The sequence below is a fragment of the Rhizopus delemar genome, genomic scaffold (genome assembly GCF_000149305.1).
Source record: "Rhizopus delemar RA 99-880 supercont3.5 genomic scaffold, whole genome shotgun sequence".
Taxonomy (NCBI): Eukaryota; Fungi; Mucoromycota; class Mucoromycetes; order Mucorales; family Rhizopodaceae; genus Rhizopus; species Rhizopus delemar.
In genome coordinates this window covers 3,107,433-3,129,193 of record NW_027137831.1, presented here as the reverse complement: position 1 = coordinate 3,129,193, position 21,761 = coordinate 3,107,433, and the positions used below count along the sequence as shown (strand labels likewise).

At 34.2% G+C, this 21,761-nt stretch overlaps 9 protein-coding genes across 9 annotated transcripts; 2 read left to right on the top strand and 7 right to left on the bottom strand.

Moving 5' to 3' along the window:
• Nucleotides 1-58: 58 nt before the first annotated feature.
• RO3G_07920 (uncharacterized protein) lies at nucleotides 59-1,560 on the bottom strand (the record flags this gene model as incomplete). Its single annotated transcript, XM_067662510.1, has 6 exons — nucleotides 59-262; nucleotides 324-1,015; nucleotides 1,073-1,087; nucleotides 1,136-1,259; nucleotides 1,304-1,330; nucleotides 1,381-1,560. 6 exons carry the CDS (start codon nucleotides 1,558-1,560, stop codon nucleotides 59-61), a joined length of 1,242 nt encoding a protein of 413 aa, XP_067518611.1.
• A 2,142-nt stretch (nucleotides 1,561-3,702) lies between these two features.
• RO3G_07919 (uncharacterized protein) lies at nucleotides 3,703-5,935 on the bottom strand (the record flags this gene model as incomplete). Its single annotated transcript, XM_067662509.1, has 3 exons — nucleotides 3,703-4,446; nucleotides 4,512-5,669; nucleotides 5,741-5,935. 3 exons carry the CDS (start codon nucleotides 5,933-5,935, stop codon nucleotides 3,703-3,705), a joined length of 2,097 nt encoding a protein of 698 aa, XP_067518610.1.
• Nucleotides 5,936-7,377: 1,442 nt separating this feature from the next.
• RO3G_07918 (uncharacterized protein) lies at nucleotides 7,378-7,778 on the top strand (the record flags this gene model as incomplete). The annotated part of the gene is made up of 2 exons (XM_067662508.1): nucleotides 7,378-7,419; nucleotides 7,473-7,778. 2 exons carry the CDS (start codon nucleotides 7,378-7,380, stop codon nucleotides 7,776-7,778), a joined length of 348 nt encoding a protein of 115 aa, XP_067518609.1.
• Nucleotides 7,779-8,683: 905 nt separating this feature from the next.
• RO3G_07917 (uncharacterized protein) lies at nucleotides 8,684-9,211 on the bottom strand (the record flags this gene model as incomplete). Its single annotated transcript, XM_067662507.1, has 2 exons — nucleotides 8,684-9,036; nucleotides 9,136-9,211. The coding sequence occupies 2 exons, from the start codon at nucleotides 9,209-9,211 to the stop codon at nucleotides 8,684-8,686; spliced, it is 429 nt and encodes a 142-aa protein (XP_067518608.1).
• Nucleotides 9,212-10,996: 1,785 nt separating this feature from the next.
• On the top strand, nucleotides 10,997-12,207 carry RO3G_07916 (uncharacterized protein; the record flags this gene model as incomplete). The annotated part of the gene is made up of 3 exons (XM_067662506.1): nucleotides 10,997-11,300; nucleotides 11,364-11,507; nucleotides 11,576-12,207. 3 exons carry the CDS (start codon nucleotides 10,997-10,999, stop codon nucleotides 12,205-12,207), a joined length of 1,080 nt encoding a protein of 359 aa, XP_067518607.1.
• Nucleotides 12,208-12,356: 149 nt separating this feature from the next.
• Nucleotides 12,357-12,926, bottom strand: RO3G_07915 (uncharacterized protein; the record flags this gene model as incomplete). Its single annotated transcript, XM_067662505.1, has 1 exon — nucleotides 12,357-12,926. One exon carries the CDS (start codon nucleotides 12,924-12,926, stop codon nucleotides 12,357-12,359), a length of 570 nt encoding a protein of 189 aa, XP_067518606.1.
• Nucleotides 12,927-14,680: 1,754 nt separating this feature from the next.
• Nucleotides 14,681-15,458, bottom strand: RO3G_07914 (uncharacterized protein; the record flags this gene model as incomplete). The annotated part of the gene is made up of 3 exons (XM_067662504.1): nucleotides 14,681-14,760; nucleotides 14,821-15,323; nucleotides 15,382-15,458. 3 exons carry the CDS (start codon nucleotides 15,456-15,458, stop codon nucleotides 14,681-14,683), a joined length of 660 nt encoding a protein of 219 aa, XP_067518605.1.
• Nucleotides 15,459-17,504: 2,046 nt separating this feature from the next.
• Nucleotides 17,505-18,020, bottom strand: RO3G_07913 (uncharacterized protein; the record flags this gene model as incomplete). Its single annotated transcript, XM_067662503.1, has 1 exon — nucleotides 17,505-18,020. One exon carries the CDS (start codon nucleotides 18,018-18,020, stop codon nucleotides 17,505-17,507), a length of 516 nt encoding a protein of 171 aa, XP_067518604.1.
• Nucleotides 18,021-18,391: 371 nt separating this feature from the next.
• On the bottom strand, nucleotides 18,392-20,009 carry RO3G_07912 (uncharacterized protein; the record flags this gene model as incomplete). The annotated part of the gene is made up of 5 exons (XM_067662502.1): nucleotides 18,392-18,570; nucleotides 18,741-18,837; nucleotides 19,021-19,278; nucleotides 19,330-19,913; nucleotides 19,964-20,009. The coding sequence occupies 5 exons, from the start codon at nucleotides 20,007-20,009 to the stop codon at nucleotides 18,392-18,394; spliced, it is 1,164 nt and encodes a 387-aa protein (XP_067518603.1).
• Between the last annotated feature and the right edge of the window lie 1,752 nt (nucleotides 20,010-21,761).

Below are 21,761 nucleotides of genomic sequence, written 5' to 3'. Positions count from 1 at the left end.
ATGTACAAAGCCTGATTAAATACCCAAGTCATATAGCATTCGACCTTTAATTTATTACTTAATTCAAATAAAGGGAAGGAGATCCGTGGAATTTAGCAGAGATGATTACATTCGATCCTGTATGTGGTTCCTTGTAATAACCTGCTCTGACACCATGTTTCAATTTAGTGACATGAATATCTTCTGGATTGGGTGCTTTAATAGTAGGAGCAGAGCCAAAGAAATGGAATAAACCAAAGTCACCAGCAAAACTATCAGCAGGCTATAGAATAATATACAGCATAAGCATAGGATGTCTATTGAAAATGGATGGATGCACTTACGAGATCAACAGTGGCAGGACCAAAAGTAGAAGCAGCAGTGACATTAAAGTGTTCACTTTCCGGTTGAATATGCACTTTGGTAGCACCGTGAATAGAGGCAGCCAAGAAGCGGTCTTTTGGTTGATAACTTCCCATGACAACACCACTTAAAACACCCAATTTGATCGTCTTTGCTCTTAAACCATCAAAGATGATAGCACCACGACCCAGACCAGCCTTGATGGAACCAAATTCAATGTTATTAATACCTTCTCCACCTTCGATACGTTGGGTTATTTTGACATGAAATTCAAGACTTTCATAATAATCCATGGTTAAAGGGAATTCAATGTCAACACTATAAACCAAACAATCCTTTTGTTTACGTTCATGATGGTGATGATGACCGTGATGAGGAGGGAAAGGACAGGGATGATTACGTTCGACTTGAATCACATAATCCCCTTCACTTTCATATGCTGAGATTTCTGCTTGAGAACGGAGTTCAGATCGACCGGCATAAGTGGTGATATTGACCTTGATATCCTTTAGGTTTTCATCGGTCGATTTGGAGATACGCACATGACCACCACGGTTAAAGTCTCCGTTCAAGAAAAATTTTGTTTTTTGATAGGTTTCGGGAGAGAATTCGAAAATAGTGGATTCTGGTTCCAATTTATGCAATTTACAAAAGGGTTCATAACGATGCTTTTCTATGAATAATAAAATGAATGAATTATTCTCTTAAGTCAATTCTTATCCTCTCTTACTATCAAAAGAGTCCACTAAGATTCAAATGTTATTTTATGCTTCTCAATTAACCCTACACTTACTATTATGCTCATCATCATGACGACGAGGACCCTCTGTGAGACCCATGGATCCTTCTAATTCTTCCATGAATTGTTTCAATTCAGTGTAACCTTGGTTATGTCTCAACATACAAGGTTCCGGTACCTACAACAGCTTGTTAATATGCATTGTAAACGAGAACAACTTACATTGTTATAAGGAGCACTGTATTCATGCTTTAAAAGAAATCAATGAAATGAAATTAAAATTCAATTTTGAAACTTACAACAGACTGGTTTTTTGTTAAATAAGTTTGGTGAAGAACGGAAATAGCCAAAAGAGCAACTACCAAGAGGGCACCCTTAACAAAGAAAGCACAATACTTGAACCTTGGCTTCCTTCTCTGCTCTTGATCATCAACCAATTCTTCACTTGTAGGAACAGCAATATATTCAGGCTTTTCCATTATTATTATTTTTTTGGGTAAAGAAAAAGAAATAAAACACATACGACAAATCATGCAATTTTATTCTTTTTTTTTTTTTTCGGCAAGTTATTTAACCCTTTTTTTTTTTTTTTTCTTAAAATACACAAGACGTATACTTTATTTAAAAATGATGTCAATTCATTTTTTCTTTTACTCTGATTATAATAACATACACAGAAAAGGAATTGAAAGAGAAATGGAAAAGAGAAAGGTCTTTGTTGTTTCAAAACATGCATAGTGTCTTTACTTGAAATAGTTGACAAGATGAATTAAAAAAAAAAAAAAAAAAAAAAAAAAAAAAAAAAAAAGAAAACTCCAAGCTATTGGACGTTGTCAAGAAATTGCATAAAGTCATTAGATTTCAACAAAAAGAAAAAGAAAAAAATTGAAACAAAAGAGACAAATCTGAAAGTTTATTTGCCTAATGCGTAAAGAAGGTGGTTTAAGGAAACCAAAGAGAACTGCATGATACCAAAAAGTTCAGCTTATAAATGATTAAATTAGCACAACAACAGCCATCGCTCACTGATTCCTGGTCATGTATTCACTGAACGCAAAAACTCTATTTAAAATCCTTTCAATTTCTCAACCTTTTCAAACTATTTCATCAGTACTTTACATGTGTGTCCATCATCACTTTATTTTGGCAGTGTATTCCGCTTTCATTGTAATTGACTCATGTCTTGATTTAAAAAAAATCCCTTCACTTAAAAGCAGTTGTAAAAAAGAAAAATAATAAAAAAAAAAAGGGATTGTCAATTTCATGATAGCAAAGTAAGCCAATTTTTTTTTAATAAATAGAAAATGACAAATGAGTATTCAATACACGACGGGATGATAGCACAGTCTTGGTTGATTGGCATATTCTACCAAGAAGATTATTTATAAATAATAGCCAGCTGGTAAAACCTTGGATATTGTTTATTTTTCCCCCTTGAGCAATGTGCTTTAGGGTCTTTTTCACGTTTGATCATCGAACGCTTCAAATATGATTTGTACTTTTGTTAAAAGATGAAACGATTGTTTATTATAAAATGACCAGTAATGCAGTATAGAAATTAAAGACAAGCAATGCGCTAAAGAAGGAAAAAAGCTTAAAATTGCTTAAAATGATCATTTTATAAAATTCCTTGCGCGAAAATACGTTAATTTAATCTTTTGCTATTTACTACAAACTTTAAGCAATCCTTTCTGTTCATCAACCTCAATACATTGACTCTAAACCATACTATGTGCCATATTCCTTTCTATTTAAATCAATAAACTGTCATTTATCATTCAATTCTTCTTTAGCGGCGGAGGTTAAGTTGCTGGAGGTAGTTTGTCTTGCGGCATTTCTGCTGATAAACTGCCGATATGATATGTCTTTTGAAGCTCCTGAAGGAACACTAGACTAGCGCCAAGGAATTCTATGGTCTACTTTCTCGAACTTTCATCTAGTACATCTTCAATTAATATTTTCTTTGCCTTATTCAGCTGAGTATACGCATGACTACTTACAATCTTTAGAGCATCCTTCTTTACTTTCTCTAAAGAGACTTCATTTTCAAAGACTCGCTGAGCAATACTGTATACCAATTGGATATTCACATCATCATGCTTTGCTATGCTACATAACCATCGCTTTTGTTCTATCAAAAAAAAGTGCTCTAACACGAAAAGAGGATTCAAAGGGCTTTGTTCCAGGTGCTTAGTAATTGCTCCTTCAATGCTCAAAAAACAATGCCCAGCCATAGCAGGGTGACTTTAGCATAGAGAGCATCCTTTCGTTTCCAGTGTATATTCTTCAAAGATCCATCATTTCGTCTCTCTGTGACTGCTCAAAAAGGGATGGGGTGGTATTCAAAGACAATTAACCACATCCAGAGTCGGAGTGGAGCCAACTGCTATTGTTGTGGGTACGACGAGGATACTGTGAGGGTATTTTTTCAAGAATAGCAGTGTCTCCGACGCGGTCCCCTCATTTTTTTGGGGGGAAGGGACGGATGGTGAAATACTTTGTTTCTGGAAATTTTTAAATCCCGCTTTCCTGCTGATACTTTAACGCTTTCATTTGAATGATATATTTGTAATAAATTACTTTATTATTAATTCAATAGTAAACAAAAAACATTTCAATAATTAAATCTGATTATCTGCGACTAACTTGCACATTTGGTTGATAGAAAGCTTGTCAGAAACTCTTCTGAATTCAAGAAATTGTGCAGCTTCTTCACAGCTTATACCTCTTTCATTTGACAGCGACTCTATTTTCTTGTACAGTGGAAGACGTCTAGTAAAGAACCTAGACTCGGTTCTGTTGTCTACTTTGCGCCAATCTGCACCGTACTGCTCTTCCATAGACTTGATAGATGGCTTTCCAGCAAGACCAACAGAGTATTCTCGCCATACATCTGTCACGCTTATCAAACTTCTACTCATTTTGAATGATGGTAGACCTCTTGAGTTAGCAGCACTTGGGGAAGGAATAGATGACAGCGGAACAGAAGAGGAAGGAAGGATGGTTGATGTTTGTTGAATTTGTGTATTCTCATCACCTTGTCTTAGCATGTTTGAGATTTGCAAAAAAGAATCAGCGAGCATGGTTCGGTTTTCTGCTTCCAATTGCTTGACTGCATTCAAAGTAAGTTGATTCTGAGATTGGACTATGTTCAGCATAGCATTCATTGAGTCAAACCCTGTCTTCATAGCTGCTGCGACTTCAGGTAACAAAACTTCCAGATGTTGGCTCATTTTGAACTTCTCATCGTTGGCAGCGATTGCAGATGAAAGACGCTCTTCATAGTCTTTGTAAATATCAGTATCAAAGATGCTGTGGGACCAAATAAAGCTTCCGGGGTATTTTCCCTTCAACACCACTGAGTCCTAAGATAAAAATAATTAGATATCGTAAGCATTATGACTTGATTTGTAAAAAAAATAATCCTTACCTGCAAAAAAACTGTTCTTAAATAATCCATTAAATCTAAAAAGTTTGGCCCAGCAATATCGTCTTCAACTTCCTTCCTGTAAAACTTCTCTCTCCAATATTCAATCCAAGGAAACACCATTTTGCGCAATTCTTCTGATGGCTCAATTGAACCACGATTGATGAAGTAATCACCCTTACGAGTAGTGAACCCGGCCAGCACTTTAATGGCATCAACAGGAAGGCCACTTAAATAGCAACCAACCATTCTATCGCTACCCCAACGTCCAACTTGTCTCTGTTGGTCTCCAGAGACACCTTCATTTGCAACCATATTAATGGCACTCTTTCTGTTGATGTGAGTGAGCTTGCTTGAATGAACACCGCAATACCTAAGCACTTGTTTATAAATCTTGGCTTGTTCACTATAGGTAATTGACCCATCCCCTGTAGTGTTTGGAAACAAATAAGTATCATACCAATCACGGCGAGTCGAGAAGTTTGGAAATGGTAGGTTTTGATGATGGAACAAGGAAAAAAAATATTGAGCAAAAGCGCCATGTGGACAAACTTCAACATCCCTATGGCGAAGAGCAGAACCATATTGAATCTTGCCATCCTTATTAGTCTTACCAAATGTTATAGTGGCTACTATAGCAAAGCAAGTAGAGGGGCCTTGATTTTTGAGTTCCATGATGAATAAATCTGGCAGCTGTGTTCCAAGAGCAGTCTCACTACGCATAAGCATGGCATGGCTCATAGAAAAGCAGACTTTGTTTCTCAAAGAAAAGATGTTGTTTTGAATCAAAAAATACTGATTGATTCGAAGCAATTCTTGATCTGTATAGCCATCATTCAAAGTATTTTTCCCACGATCCTCATATTCGGTTCTTTTGCGTCTTGCTTCCTTTTTGGTATGAGTGTCAAGAAAGCGCTTCACGATAGGTCCTCTTGCCATTGTATGCTTATTGAATCCTGCTTCTACCTGTTGATGGTATAAATCAACCACAGCTTTTACATAAGCAAGGACTGATTCCCTACCCAATGGTGCGGGTGATCCATCTGCATTTTTCTTGAATTTGTTTCCACGGGTCAAAACATAGTCTTTGAGAAAGAAAGCTAGCTTTGCGTCATAAACAATAGTACCATCCGCAACTTTTTCTTTATTGGCGCACCATTCCTATTTTCAATTTCAAACAATTTAGAAATCATCACCCAAACAATCTTTATAACATATAGCTTTTAACTTACAAACCATTCTCTTTGCTTAGATTTATAAGCAGCAGTCGTGTTCTTGGGACGATATGTTTGATTTTCAGCAATGACCATTTGCGTATTTTTATCCATTGCTAGCCTGGCTCGAATCATGTCTTCATAATGTTCAGCATCTGGAAGAGCGATATCATTATCTCTAGTAGAAGGACCAGCGTTTGAATCGTGACTCATTGTGTCGTATAGTAGTAATAATAACCAAGTAAGAGATAAAAGCAAAAACAAAGAGCAATGTAGGTACTTTTTGAGACTGATCTTTATTTCAGTTTAAGTTAAAGTAAAAATTACTCTAATTGAAGGCAAGTATTTATATCTTATTGAATGAGTGGCTTGATATCTTCTATTGTAAGCGTTCTTCTAATCTTCAGGTACTTTAGCAAGTGTTATCTCTAATTATGATTATGAAAACTTTTCATTTGTTCTTTTGTATGTCTGTCATAGATTACCTTTTATTCTGGGAATTACTCACTGATTTGAATAACGTTATTTTAGGTGTTATTTCAATTATATGAAAGATTAGCAATATTCCTGACATTAGATTGGGTTACTGACAACAGAAAATATCTTGTTATCTTGATTGGTACTTCTTATCAAAGAACTATCATTAATACAATACATATTCTAATAGAGTATGCTTACTTGGAAACAATTGTATAATCTTATTTAAATAAACTCGTATTTTACTTATGATCTTGTATTAAGACATGTATTTATCAATGTCAACTATAATCGGCTATTTTTCTTCAACGCATTGTTCAATTGAAATGCTTAACAAATAGTAGAAGAGATATGTTTGCAAAATTGGCAATTAGTTGCCAAAAAAGAAAGTGTATATTTTTCAATTGTTGATATGAGGATCCAATCCCTAACAACCGATATTTGTCACAATAATGTAGCTTACCGTATGCACCAATCAATATTAGAAATTTGGCTTTTATATGAAACGTCAAAGGACTTCTTGTACTTGCCCTGTCACTCCCCTTTTTTTTCTATTACAGCAAAGCTGAGTTGCATAAAAAAGCTTTTCAAGCACTTTATTGGTTATCAAAGTATACAAAGGATACATTGGATATCAGAGACCCGATCGCACTTTACTTTTTGTAAAAGTGAAGTATTTCATAGGTTAGAGCACTATACCTAAACATTTCAATTTCCGATATGTAAGTTTCGGAGACCCGACTGGGGATCTGAGAGACCTGAGGTCATGATACTGTATTTGGAGAGACGGAAAGATTCTTTCATTTTTTTTCTCCCTTCAAAAAATGAGTCAAAAATTAAAAATTTTATGTTTACATGGTTATACACAAAATGGGACCATGTTTAATAATAAAACGTCTGTTGTACGAAAAGACCTGGAAAGCTTGGCTGAATTTGGTATAATTTTTTAATATAGGAAATCAATTGTAGTTAACATATACTAGTGTATATCACTGCTCCTCATCATATAAAGCCGCCAACATTTTCTAGTGAAGAAGCAGCTGAGGATGATATATCAGAAGGTTTGTTCATAATAAATGCAACATGGATAATAAATCAAGAGCTTAGAACATAAACCTTATGGATGGTGGTATTCACCAACATATAAACCGGTGAAAGATGGATACTTTGTTGGCTATATGGAATCAATTGAATACATTCAAAAAATCTTAAAAGAACAGGTTATATTTTGAAAGAAGAATTTTACGTCAATGCTTATATTTTTGTTTAACAGGGCCCATTTGATGGTATTCTTGGTTTTTCTCAAGGTGCATGTTTTGCTGCACTTTTAACTCAATATTTAGAAACTCAAAGTAATGGCTTTGATCATCATCCTCCATTTAAGTTTGCTATTCTTGTATCTGGTTTTAAACCACTTGTACAAGAAGCAACCAATACCATGTTGTCAAAAGATTGTCCACTAAAGACACCTAGTTTACATTACATTGGTGACTTTGATACTCTGGTTTTACCTCAAAAAATGATGGCACTTACCGAAGCATTCCAAAATCCAACCATCTTTCGACATTCAGGAGGGTAAACAAGTTATATTCACTTTATTACTGTGTACTAAAAAAAAATCAACAGTCATTATTTACCTTCAACACCTGCAAGTAAAAAAGCTCTAGCCCAATTTCTTCTTTCAATGCAACCTTCTAGTGCTTTATAATACCTAGAAATCGCCCTACTTTATAAGCATACAATTATGCAAAAAGTAAAGGAGAACATTAACATAATTTATCCAATGAAAAAATGTACTGCAAATAATTTGAGAATAAAAAGTCAGTCCCTGAAGATAAACAAAATAGAAAAGCACAATAAAATAATAATCATTCAAGTATCCCCTCTTATATTTTCACTTTTGAAAGACTTGCTTCACTTTGAAACATCTTTTATCCAAATAAACCTCGAGTACCTTTTTATTAAAGCTCTTTGATCTTTACCTTATAATTCAAGCAAGCCAAGTCCTTTGAAGTCAAATTTACTTCTAAACTCTTAAGGCCATAACGAAAAACGTTTAAAAAAAAAAAAAAAAGATATGGATGGGTAGCAAAATCTGCATTAACGACTGTGCTAAACCACCCAGATTTGGTCTTGATAAACCCATATATGTCTTCTTTCTCTTCGCTCTCTTCTTCTTCATCTTGCCCATCATCGTCACTTTCTATTCCACTTTCATATACCATGTGACTAGGAATGTCGGATGGACTTCTATCGGAGCGGAGAGGAGTGAACCATGTTGGCTCTGAAACAACGATTGATCTTTTGGGAGAAAAAGATAAGCGCCCATTAGTGCTTCTTGCTGTAAAAATCCTTTATTTTCGTTAAGGGTTTTTTTCATAGCAAGTCCGGCCCTTCCAACACTGTCTCGAAAGCCAAACAAACAATTAATGATATTGATTCCGTCAGAGCTGAAGAACCTGGTGGGGGAAGGTCAGACGGAATTCAGGAACATTCACATGCCATTGATGTCTTGTTGCCTGAATAGTCAAAAGCCTGCATTGTAGTCCAACAAATTGGCACAACCATGCTTTGTTCTTGATGGAATCTTTGCTCGTGTTGTCGTATACTGTGAATAGTCACTTCTGCTTCTTTTCCTTCCATCAGCAGCTTACTCATGTCACTGCCTACTTTTGCATCCTGCAAACAGATTTCACCACATACCAAGTCAAACTCCTCTTCATCAACAAGTATATACAAATCAGTCTTGAAACCAATGCTATTAGCATAGTCGTGATACAATCTAGCTTTCGATTCCGTAGTGTTCTCTGGCACAGTTTCGCTTGTTTTTATTCGTACTATATTTTCGGTTTTTTTTTTTTTTTTTTTTTTTTTTTTTTTTTTTTTTTCAATCCTTATGGATCTCCACCAGTAGCGAAGTCTATATTCTCTCTAACCAATCGCAAAGCCAGATACAAATCCTATGCTTAAATAGTAACAGCAACAAATAGAATAGCCTTGTTGCATAACCATATTGAGAATCTTCATACTGACGATGATTCGATCTTGAGCACTTTACAGACAAGACTATTCAGAGTGTATAGAAAGAAAGGCGCATATTTGATCGATATTTCAAACTACAGAGATAAGTATACTGACCACAAAGTACAATATTATTCAAGGAATAGCATTCCAATATTTATCCATGTGTTCCTTTGAATGACAGTCCCCGACGTTACCTTGAAGTTTACAACTCTAAAGAACATGATAGCAAAGATGTTGTCAACAATGGTTTGATTCTTTCAAATGCTAAATTACGACCTCTTCCTTGTGCTGTCCTTGGGGACTGGCCTAAAATTGTTTCTCTTAAACTGAGTAATTTGCCTCCTTTTTGCCAAAGTATGAAGGCTTGACTGGATTACAAAAGAGCCTCGTAGTGTTTGATGCTATCTTGTACTTGGGAATGAATACGGAATTTGCAACTGGGTTTTTTTTATGTTATGTTAAACATTCAAAAGAGTTAAAACCCTCCTTTTATAAACATTCAAAAGTGAGGATTCAAGCTTCGAGTCATAAGCTGGTGTGAATCTACATCCAAGATGCTGCATGAAAAGCCAATCATTCGCTATCCAACTTCAGAACCTTTTGGCTCATGCTGAACGTGTCGCAATCTACAGCCGGGTTTTTGCGTTGAGAGAACTTGATTGTGCTTGGCTGGCCATCGTTGCGCTTTAAGTGTGATCTCTGATAGCATGCTGGTTGAAAGTATCCTTGTTCACATACGATTTCAGATATTCAACAATGGAAGACAGAGACTTGTCAACAACTTTCGGTACTGAAATGGTCACTATAAAAGTATAAAACAAGAGTTGGTATTGCTCTGTCTCCTTTTTCCCACTGCAGCCCCGCGAGCTTCACTTACGATCATCATTGAATACAAAATGAAGCTCAGCAGTATGCTCTAGCCTACGGTGTTTACGGAGAGCGGGAGTTTTGAGAAAGATGTGTCATAAAGGATGGGTTCTATGAACTGGATTTATTTGCCCCCAGGAACAGGCTCCAAGCCTGTATTGCTTTTTATAGCAACAAAGGAACAAAAAAGAATTGTGAGGCGGTTGTATACTTTTTGAAAGGAGCGGGGTGTTCCCACTAACCATTTTATATGCACATGTTCCTCTACCACTCAGCCATTTTGTATGTACTGTAGTATCGAAAAAAGGAAATTGCTGGCATTGTAAAAAGCCCTTGCAGCTCGAGTTTTTATTGGTTGGCCATATGCCGTCTTGTTTTTTATACATTGGCCAACCTGCATATTATATAACTTGCATTATGACAATCTTTAATAAATGGTTGTAACCTTTATTCACTGTGAAATCTTAATTTCATTCTCCACACTTCTTTTTTTCTGGACATGCGTAAATATTTTTCGGACAAAGGGTGTTTCATAAGTGTATTGTTCGGACCGGATTCTTTTTTTTTCGCTTGGGTTTCTTTTTTTGAATGAGATGGCTTTGAAACGAGAAAAATAAAAAATTTTTTCCCTCTCTCTCTCTCTCTCTTTTATTTTCTCAGTTATTATCTGCTATTCAACAAATCTCTTTGGTGCTCCGATAACTGTTTGAACTTTTTCTTTCAACTGTATAAACACTCCGTTAATCAAAAAAAGAAACCTTCTACCTCTCTTTCACATCACAGTCTTTCCTTTCAAGTAATTATTTTAATAGTTAACTAAGAGGTTTATAATAAAAACTAGGCAAGTAAAAATATTGATTTTTTTTTATATAAATAATTAACAAGAATTGTTTGTAATTAGATACAATGCAACAATTCCCTGCTTATTTCACTGGTTATGAAAACTCTGCTACGCAGCAGACCCAACAACAAGCACCACAACAATCCCAAGATGCCAATCAGCAACAACAGCATTCTCAACCTTTATTGACAGGCCCTAACCTTGCCATCTATTCTCCTGCTGCTATGCAACCCTTATCGGTATTGGCAGCTGCTCAAAGAAAAGATCCAGATCCAAATGCAATGGTAAATGCCGTCGCTGCTGCGAATGTACCTGTTGAATTAGGTGCTCACGGTAAACCAAAGAGGAAGCAAGTTAAGAATGCCTGTGGTAAGTTTCTTTTTAATATGAAAAAAAAAAAAAAAAAAAAAAAAATCTAATTTGTACCGTTAGTCAACTGTCAAAAGGCTTGTAAAAAGTGCGATATTGGAAGACCTTGTCAGAGATGCATCAAATATGGTATTACAGATACTTGTGTTAATTCGGTTCGTAAAGAACGCAAAAAGGGAATTAAACGTGGACCTTATAAAAAGAGAAGTAAAAAAGGAATATATATAAAGTGTGAAGAAGAGAGAGAATATTGTACTTATTGATCTATGTTATAGGTGGCGAAAGTGCTGCTTCTTCAGGTGCTTCTACACCCAATATGGCTTCTCCAGCTGCTCCCATGTATGCCAATGGTGTACGTCCTGCAGCTATTCCTATTCACTACCAACCTTTCCCTCATCATTATGATCCTTATCATGTTTACACAAGTAATAGTCAGATGATGCCACAAGCCTATATGGTGCCTGCTTCTATTCAGCAAATGTATCCTGGCCATCCCGTCATGTCTTATCAAGCTGCTATGAACATTATTTCCCCTCAGCAGCAGCAACAGTCACTTCAATCCGCTCAACAACAACAATCTCAGCAACAACAGCAACAGCAACAGCCCCAACAACAACAGCAACCACAACAACAACAAGCATTGGGTGATCAACAAGTTAATAATAATAACAATAACAATATACAGCAGCAACAAACTACTGCTAATAATACTGTGACAGAGACAAAGCCTAATGCTGAAGGGGAGGATGATGATGATGACGAAGGCTCTAAATTGACTATTTTATCAAGACTTTGCAGTGCTGTCTTGGATCGTAATGATACACCAAAACAAGAAACTGATATTAAAACTGAAGGAAATCAAGAAAACACTCCTCCTCCTAGTCGCCCTCAATCTGCTACTTCTTGAAAAAATCACTGATTTTTCTAGATTTTCGTTGTAAAATATATATAAACGTGTGTCTATATTAAATCTTTCTTTTATTTGTTTGATCAAGTTTCTTTTTTGTGTGCTGTTCGATGAGAAGTGAATGTGTATTTGTGTATATGCAATGCTTTTTATTTTTGTTGTAAGGAAACACCATGAGCACCTACAATGGGCTTTGTTCCACGTTCAACCATTTCAGTCTTAACAGGCAGCTTATGAGATACAAGTCTAAAGGCTTCTTTTGCAATTTCTTTTCTCATACCACCAATTTCAAAGATAATTCTGTTCAAGGGCACACGACAAGCCCAGTATTCAAAAGTACCTTTACCTTTACCCATACGCACCTCGTTACCCTTGCTGGTTACTGGAATATCAGGAAACACACGCATCCAGAGCTGTGAACCTTTGATGGGTTTAATTTTTCTACGAAGTGTATTGTGAACTGCTGTCAGTTGGCGACTAGTTAGACGGGCTCCTTCTTTTAAACGTAATCCATAATCACCAAATTCGACTGTGGTTCCCTTGGTGGATCCACCAATGGGGATAGGAATCTTGCCTTTTTGTGATTTTTTATATTTTGTGCGTTTGGGTGAAAAATTGGAAGCGAAACGAACAAGTGCTGGTTGAGCAAAAGTAGGTCGTAAGTTTGAAATTGGTAATGTAGTATTGCCTAATACACCTTTTTTGATGAGTGAAAACATTTCTCAACGCAAAAAAAAAAAAAAAAAAAAAAAGAAAAAAAAAAAAGGGGGGGAGCTCTTTACCCCTTGTTCAGGATCCGCTGTTCAAAGAACAGCGGAAATTTTGAATACCTTGGTTTCAATTACCGGCTTGAATTTTTTCATCTTGTTTATTACTTTGACATAAAGTTCGATCAAAGAAGGATAAAAATGGATGAGACACTTGGCTTGATCACTGTCAGTGAAGTTGCATCTAGACAAAAATATCAAACCTTTCTTTCTAGAAAGTTTAAGCAGTATATATGCTCTATAGTATGCAATGTTTGAGCAAATTAAATATCTACACCACTTCCACAAATGAACATTTTACAGTAAATATTCAATATAAAAACATTCTAAAAATATTTGCTCTTTTATCTGATTCAAAACTAAAAATAACACAAAATAACCCTTCATCCTTATTAAAAAGAGGGTTGTCAAACCTACAAATAACAAAAAATTTCATTTGTAAAAACTCTGTATGATCACCTTGGCCTTAACAAGAGCCTGATAATTTATTGGCCCAATATAGCGACAATGGATTATTTTTAAAGTTGAAAACAACAATCAAACAAAGTTCAATGAGAACAGTGCGTTAGAGATAATGTCTTGCTTTTCAAATGATCACGTTGATCATCATGCAAATATTATCTCACATATTGTCTAGCTTCAAAATAATACTAGCTCTTTAGATACAATAGCCTATTTTCCAAATCATGGTAACAGTACACGCCGAAAGCGACAAAGATGATGACAGCTCAATTACCCCATTATATATAGGCAATTTATTGAGCAATGACACACATCTACAGCGAATCATTCTTTTCTTTAATATACATAGGAACAACCATGAGAATTTTATTGATACTGGCGAGGAGGATAGTGATGTCAATTACCTATTTGAAGCTTTCTTATATTTGTTAGTCTCGCTCATGATGCAAAGAGTATAAGTAGAAATTATCAAACGGAAATGATCGCTTCGTTAAAGACTTATTTCCATTTTCTGATAATAGCTATGAGTCCAACTTCTTTCTTGAAGAAGGAAATAAGATAGTAGAACACGATTTATTATCTTCTTTACAGGAATCAAATGAAAAAGGCATTTCAGTCACTCGGTATTACTGCCCATATTGCTTATTTGTCAAAGAAAAAAAAAAAAAAAAAAAAAAAAAAAAAAACACAACCAATAGGAAATACTGCTATAACAGCAACACAGGAACAAACAATTACTTTGCCTAATTATTTTTATCTATGCAGAAAAACGATTGAAATTGAAAAAGAGCTATCCATATTATCTTTTAGTGCTCCTGATTAAGATGCAAAGAAGCCTATGAAACACATCAGCAAAACAAAATCTCATCATAATAATAAAATAACAAAAGAAAAGTAGCATTAGAGCGTTGACAAAAGGTATGTTTATCCAAAAGACTTGTCGTAATTTATATTCGTCTCTTTATATAGACTATAATCTTTCTCATAAACGTTTGTTCTCTTATCTCAACAATTTTTAGAGCATACGATACTATTGGTTGTGTTTTGGTATAGAATAAACAATGTACGCAAAGCATGATGAACGTTAAAAATATTCCCCTTATTTACAATTCCCAGGATAGTAAGCATAGTATTATCTAGGTAAAAGGGAAGAGATGCAATGTTTACTTTATTTTTCAAATGTGTATAATGAAAAGAGACGATTTTTTTTACAGTAAAAGTGAATGAAGTCAGAAAAATGCTATTTAGAATGGCTTTGTTGTTGTACTCAAATGACAAACGCGGTTTGACTCAAACTCAGTATTCAACGTGTGGAATCCAATGGCTGTAGAAGAAGGGTATTAGTATAGAAATAAATACAGTTGTATATTGCTTTTCTTTTTACCACATAACCCAGATTTTGCATACAATTGCGGCTTTGAATAAGGAGAGTGATATTTTAAGAAAAGAGGAGAGGGATCAACCTTGTCTTGATTGATGCTATTCATTTCATTTGGTTCCTCTGCAGTAGAATCTTTGCATTCTTTAAAGCTGCTATGTGGCTGCGATAGATCGGTATTGGACACAATATCACCAACAAAACAGCCATTATCAAAAGTAGGACAAATGGCCTCTAAAGAACTTGCGGAAAGCTGGAATTGGGTAAACAGTAGTCGCTCCTTTTCCCTTTGGAGCAGTAATATCTGACGGCGGTAATGCTCCTCTCGAGCGATACTTTGTTTGACCCAGTCAAGAGCCTTTTCAACAATTTGACTTTTAGAAGGCCGGCGGTGATGTATCAGATTAGGAAGTGTTTGAGCAAGGCAACGAAATTTAGCGTTTAAGCATTCACGACGAGCTCTTTCGGTGGCATTTTGTTCTGCACGGCGTTCAGCTTTTGTTAATGGCCTATTAAAAACAATAAGAATTATTTCTATATAAGAGAAAAAAGAAGAAATATACATACTTTTTATTCAAACGATCATTGAATAAAGTGTCTTCTTTTTGCAAATCAAGCATACTTTTAGTCAAGGAACGCGTCATAGTAGGACGTTCAATCATTGTGGGTTGCATTGAGTTCAAGTTGGTAAATGGAGAATGGTTGGAATTTGTAAATGCTGATGAATGATTTAAAAAGCGATTCATAACTGATCTATTATCATTTGAATCTTTTTGAGAGGGATACATTGTGCAAAAATAGTTAAATGAGGAAACAGAAAGAGATGCGTTAAAAAATTTACAGAGAGAAAAAGAGAAAGAGGAAGAGAAAAAGCTATCTATTTATACACTATTAAAAGAAAAAACCAAAGAAATAAAAATGATGTTATCATTCAAAATAGTTTTTTTATTTTTTTTTTTATTTTTGACTTTAAAGTGAATCGTTCTTAAAGTTACAACGGAGTAGTAAAGACCGAAATAAAACTCTTTGTTCTGATTTTCTTATTGTTCATCCGTTTTACGTTCCACAATCTTCAAATTGTTTAAAAAATAAGCCTCCACAAAATCGCATCTTTTTTTTTTTTCTTCAATATGTTTTACGTGACAAAAAAAAAAGTAATATGGGATTGAACTAGAGTGAGAGGAAGCTAAAATAAAGAATGGCAAGTGCTCGTCTGTCAAAATGCTAGACAAAAAAAAAATTAACAAATGGTGCTCAGTCTTGTTTCTATTTTTAAAAAGTGCACAGACAGACAGACGAAAAAGGTTTCCTCGGGAATATCAATGTAAATCTCGAACGTATTCCTGTTCATGTCCTATTTCTTTTTTCATATCTTGTAATTTAAATAATTACTAAATGTGGCTTATGTTTAATGAGTAAGTACTGCATGAATGAGGCTATCATTTTGAAGAAGTAGATCTTATGCTTTTCAGTTTAAAGTATATAAAAGCTTAATATCGCTCATACTCATATTATAGCAACAAGACAACACATGAACGGGTAAATATATCATGTCATAATGACAAAAGAAGACACGAAAAATGCTACACTTTCAAATTGGTTGTAATGCAATAAGTGTGCTATTACCAACCGTATCAAAAAGCTGCGTGTATCGAAGCATTTTCGAGTCTTCACTGTTACCTAACAGCAACAACTGGGAATTAAAATACTGCATGATAATCATGGGTAAACATGAGTTGTACTACTAACATTTGTAAATACGTAGAATTTTGGTTTATTTGATGTATTAAAAGACAATTCAATTTAACAAGAAATACTGCTTAATAATAAAGTATCGTTTCTAATAAGCTATTCATAATCTGAATAAAACAAAGCTAATGAAGATAATATAAAAAGTAGTATGAATCAAAGTTTGTACAAATTAGTTTGTCAAATGATCTTGTCAAAAAAAAGTTATGCAGGGAATAGATAATGGTCACTGTGACAATCAAACATATAAAAGTGAGGCTACAAGATCTTTTGTTTTATTTTGAATTATAGGGTAAATCTGCTTTTGCTATGACATATAATAATGATATTTATACTTAATTGTAATCTCTATACAAACATGACATTACAGTACCTGTACTTTAATAATAACTTACTCTATAACAGTTTATATGTCGATTAAGCAGGAAGTTTCTTGTATTTTATTTTATAATTGGGATTTTTGAAGATTTATTTTCTCTTTTAATAAAGAATGTCCTGTTCTTGTATTCATGCCATCATCATTGCAAGTAATAACATCCTTTATTAAATGTTCCTAATGCCTTACAACTAAATCAATCTTTGGCGAAAAAGCAGTGACCTTGCGTGTTACACGAATTTACCATTTACTTATGTATCAGCGATTACTTTTGTTTTCTTGGTATTTTATTGAATTCGAAGCAAGATATAAAGATTCTTAAGATATGAAAAAGTCAAGAAACTACTTTGTATTTTTTCTTTAACAAATGAAGGTACTAAAATTTAAAAGAGTTGGCTGAAACTAAATTGAATACAAGTTGTTCCTTTTTTTTAGAAAGATTCTTTATTAGTCTTTATGTTTTATTAAAAAAATGAACTGATGAAAGAAGTGAACTCATATTGCAAGTGATATGAAGACTAAAGTATTTTAAATGTAAAGGAGGCGAAATTTTTTATTTTGTTGACTACTGTCCTTGTGTACTACGTTCTTTTTCAATAGTTTCGTTATCTTTTGCACTTTCTTCCATCTTTTGGACTTTTGCCTTGTGTTGAATATCGCCTTTTGAGTTTTTGTTGATTGTCTCTTGATCGTTTTCTTCTAACTGATCTTTTGTAAAATTTTTGACTACTTTTTCAGAAAACTGTAAGGTTTGTTTATATGCATCCTCAGAAGGCAGTGGATGATTGTGAGCATTTATATCGCTTACAGACCTTATAACCCATTTTTTTCTTTCAGATATTAATGATGCTGCGAGTAACCATTCACAACCAATTTTTTTTGTAGTTCTTCGACGCTTGCGATCTTTATTTTCAATACGGTGTGTATTTCTGTAGAAGCCTCCGTAAATACATTGAATGTATACACTACGATGGTTACTTCTTTTAGTAGATACAGAAAAGTTCAATTCATTAGCTCTTTTTTGAACAGTTGATTTCAATTCTTGAATAGACTCATAAACTGTATTCACAAGGTCAAGCATAGTTTAAAAAAGGGGAAAGGTAAAGGAAAAGAGCAAAAATAGAGAAAAGTCCAAATTCGTATTGCCCTTCAAAACGGATAACCATCGGAGTTTTCCCATGACAGTTTGTCTCCTTTTATACAATGATAAAAACATTACTGTATGGATGACTGTGTTCATAATGGATAGTTTGTCTACAATTACATTAATTTGAGAACGATACAGGCTGAGATGTCGGGAAAAGAGTGACCTTTCTACCTTGGAAAAAATAGGAATTTTGCAGTGACTAAATATAAAATTATCGGGTGACATTTTTCTACTTTCTACAAAGTTGCCATGCAACAAGAAATGAATATAAACTGGTATTTTTATTATAAAAAATTCTTTATATTTTATGCTTCATTAGCTAAGCTTTTTGATGCGATAGCAATTGGAGAAATAGGTAATATCGGGTTAGAGGTATCTGAAATTTCACCACTGGCTCCAATGTTTGTAGAGATAAACAAATCATTACTTAATACACGCGTACCTTGTCCTTTTGGCCTGAAGGTATCAACAGCACCAACATTTACTATAAACATACTTGTTAGGAAATACTTGTAGATTTTAAATAAAGAGTACCTTTATATAACTTTTCTTCACATGAAAAGGCCTTGGGTCTTAATTCTATGATTGTATGAAGAGGTATACGTGCATAAGGTAGTTCTTCATGAGTTAGACCCATAAAATATGCATACATACAACGAATAGTTGCTTGATGAGATATAATCAAAATGTTTTCATGTCTTTCCAAATCCATAATAACTGGTTCTAACCTTGAAACCAAATCTCGATAGCTCTAGAATAAAAAAAAATATATAAGCTTCTATCCATATCCAAGTATTGCTTTTCTTTCTACGCACCTCGCCCCCACGATATCTGTAATTGAATTTATCCTCATCTCGACGTGCAAAATCTTCTGGATATTTACACTTTATAAATTTTAGCATTACTTGCATCAACACAATCTGTAGACACTTACAGCAATTTCATCATAAGTCATTCCATCACAAACACCTGTATCCAGTTCATCTAAGGCTTTCCATTGTTTTTTAGGGAAATCCAAGTGTCTGGCTGTTTGAATAGTTCGTTTCATGGTTGATGTCCATACTGTCAATGGCCGATCGCCAATGTTTTGTTTGACTAACTCTGGTAATTTCAACGCATACTGTTCTCCTCTCGGTGATAAACCAGCATCGCCTCCGATTCTATCTTCTAAATTAAAAAGTGACTCACCATGCTATAGGATTTGTGATTAACTTTTGAATGCGATACTTTAAAATTTTCTTACTCTACTAAACCATATTCGTTTAGGTCTTGTATGTAAATTCATCAAGTAATATACAATTCTACTTTCTAGATATCCACGGATGACATTGATAACATATTGACTTCCCATATTGATTAATTTCATATAACTCAAATCTTTCTCCGTCATTGTTTCATAAAACGCCTCATAACAACTGATTCGATTCATATAGTCTTGTGTGGCGTCAACTGGGTCTAGATTTTCATAATCAGGAGAAGAAAGCTTGACATCTTTTATGTTGGACATAATAATGCTAGGAACATTACATATTGACTCAATAAATAGCACTTGAACATCCAACTTTGTCAATTCCTCATTGATCCAAGCCCTATCTGCCTTTGTAGAATTGGTCGCATCAAATATAGCTGCAACACCTTCTTGTTCAATATACCACTTTTTCATATCCTTTAATGCGATTTTGGCTGCTTCGTGGCGCTTTTTTAACCCATCTGGATTATTGATATCAAAGAACGTAGGTGGAGGATGTAATCCAGCTATTTTTCGACGGTAGTTTCCAACGCTAAATATCTCTGTCTTTATTCCTAACCAATTCAAATATCTACAAACTATATATTTTATTATTATTTGATTCTCTCTTTTTCTCTTTTCTTCTTACTTTTATAGGCTATATATGTCTTTCCTCGTGCAGGCAATCCTACCATCTAGAATGTAGATTACTTAGCTTCTCCCTCTCTTTTTTTTTTTTTTTTTTTTTTCTTTTAATAGTTTACTTTACCACACATGCTATACGAAAGTCTATTTATGTAACAGAAATAGTTATTTACAAATCATAAACTTGTATTCTTAAACTTATACATACTCGAAGTTGGGTTCATATTGTTAAAAGGAAGAGAAGACAAAGGAAGTAAAAAAAGTAAAGTAGCTTGGGCTCATTTTGTAAAGATCCCAGCATCGACCAACTCCGAAAGTTCCCCTTTTTCGTTTTTGTTGTCAAATAGAAAACACCATTTAAGGCGAAACAATACAAAAGAGCTCATTATGGTAGGTATTTTTAATTGATCAAGTAAATACACTTGATAGCTTGTTGTATGCAAAGAAAAGAGTAAGTATTAAATTTGCAAAGTACTATTTTGTGAAACATTTTCAAACATCGTCATTGCTTTTTATAGCTTTTTTATTAGTTGGGAATAACTAAAGTTTCGATTAAAAAACTAGCATCATAATAGCTATGGATAGAGAGCTGTTTAAAAGCAATAGTTACTTAAATAAAACATTAATGCCAGTCAACAAGAGGAGGCAATTAGTAAAACACACAGTAAAAAAGAGCACACTCCAAATGCATAACATTTGGAGGGTCTTCAGGGACAAAAAAATAATCATCCGATCATCGTCTATACTTTTACCCGGTTCTAGTGTGTACAATGAAGTATGTTTGTGTACATATTTTGTATGGAAAGGTATGGATGCTTATTTCTGAGAATAGTATATGTCTTTAGGATAGCAAAGTGAGATTCGAATAGATATTCATGGACTGAATTTAATAATAGTAAAGAGAAAGGCAATTTATTACAAGAAATATCCACCACTTTAATTTTTTCAGTATGTTTTAATACAATAAGTAAATGATCACCAATACTTTTTTTGCAAATCTAATTCTTTTTTATTTTGCACCACATATGAAACATGAGTCAAGATTTTTTTTTTTATTTTTTTAGCTGAAAAGTTTAAAATTTTACTTTATCAGCGTGCTCTGCTTAAAAGCAATTGAGTTACATAAACCTTAAATCTCAAAAATGTTTGATAGCATTATTGATAGGAAAAGGTAGTGTTATGAGAAAGGAAACACGACACTTGAGTCATTTACGGTAAAAACAACGCCAAAGGACGGCTTTTATTTTCCCAAAAGGCGGTTTTTACATCCCAATGGGTGGGTTTTTTTATCAGTCTGGTTGAAGAACAATTTAGAATTGATCGATTCCACGAAAAAATTGGTTACCTCCTCGAGACCAAATCGATTACTTTCTCGAAATTGAGTTGGTCAGTGTCAAGATACTTCTACATAGATCATTCCTATATTTGTATACGGAGATTACCAAGATATTTGATCTCTGGAACTAGTCGTAGACTGGGAAAATTCTTTCTCAATTTGTGCTGCATCAATCTTTTTTAAAGGCCCAACTTTCGAAAAGTTGACAACAACGAATGAAGCTATACAACCAACAATGCTTATAGGTAAGCTAGTATAAGCCTGGAAAAAAAAGACGAGGTAAACTATTTTCTTTTCAATTAAAAATGAATGTTTCTCGCGATTGCGTATTATGTGTTTTATTTGGTTTGGAATTTACACCCAGCAATATCATAAAAGCAAGAAACAAATTAGACAGCTATGATGACCTGGATGTTTGTTATGATTTATTAGAATGAAAACCCATATTGGTTCCAAAGAAAAGAAT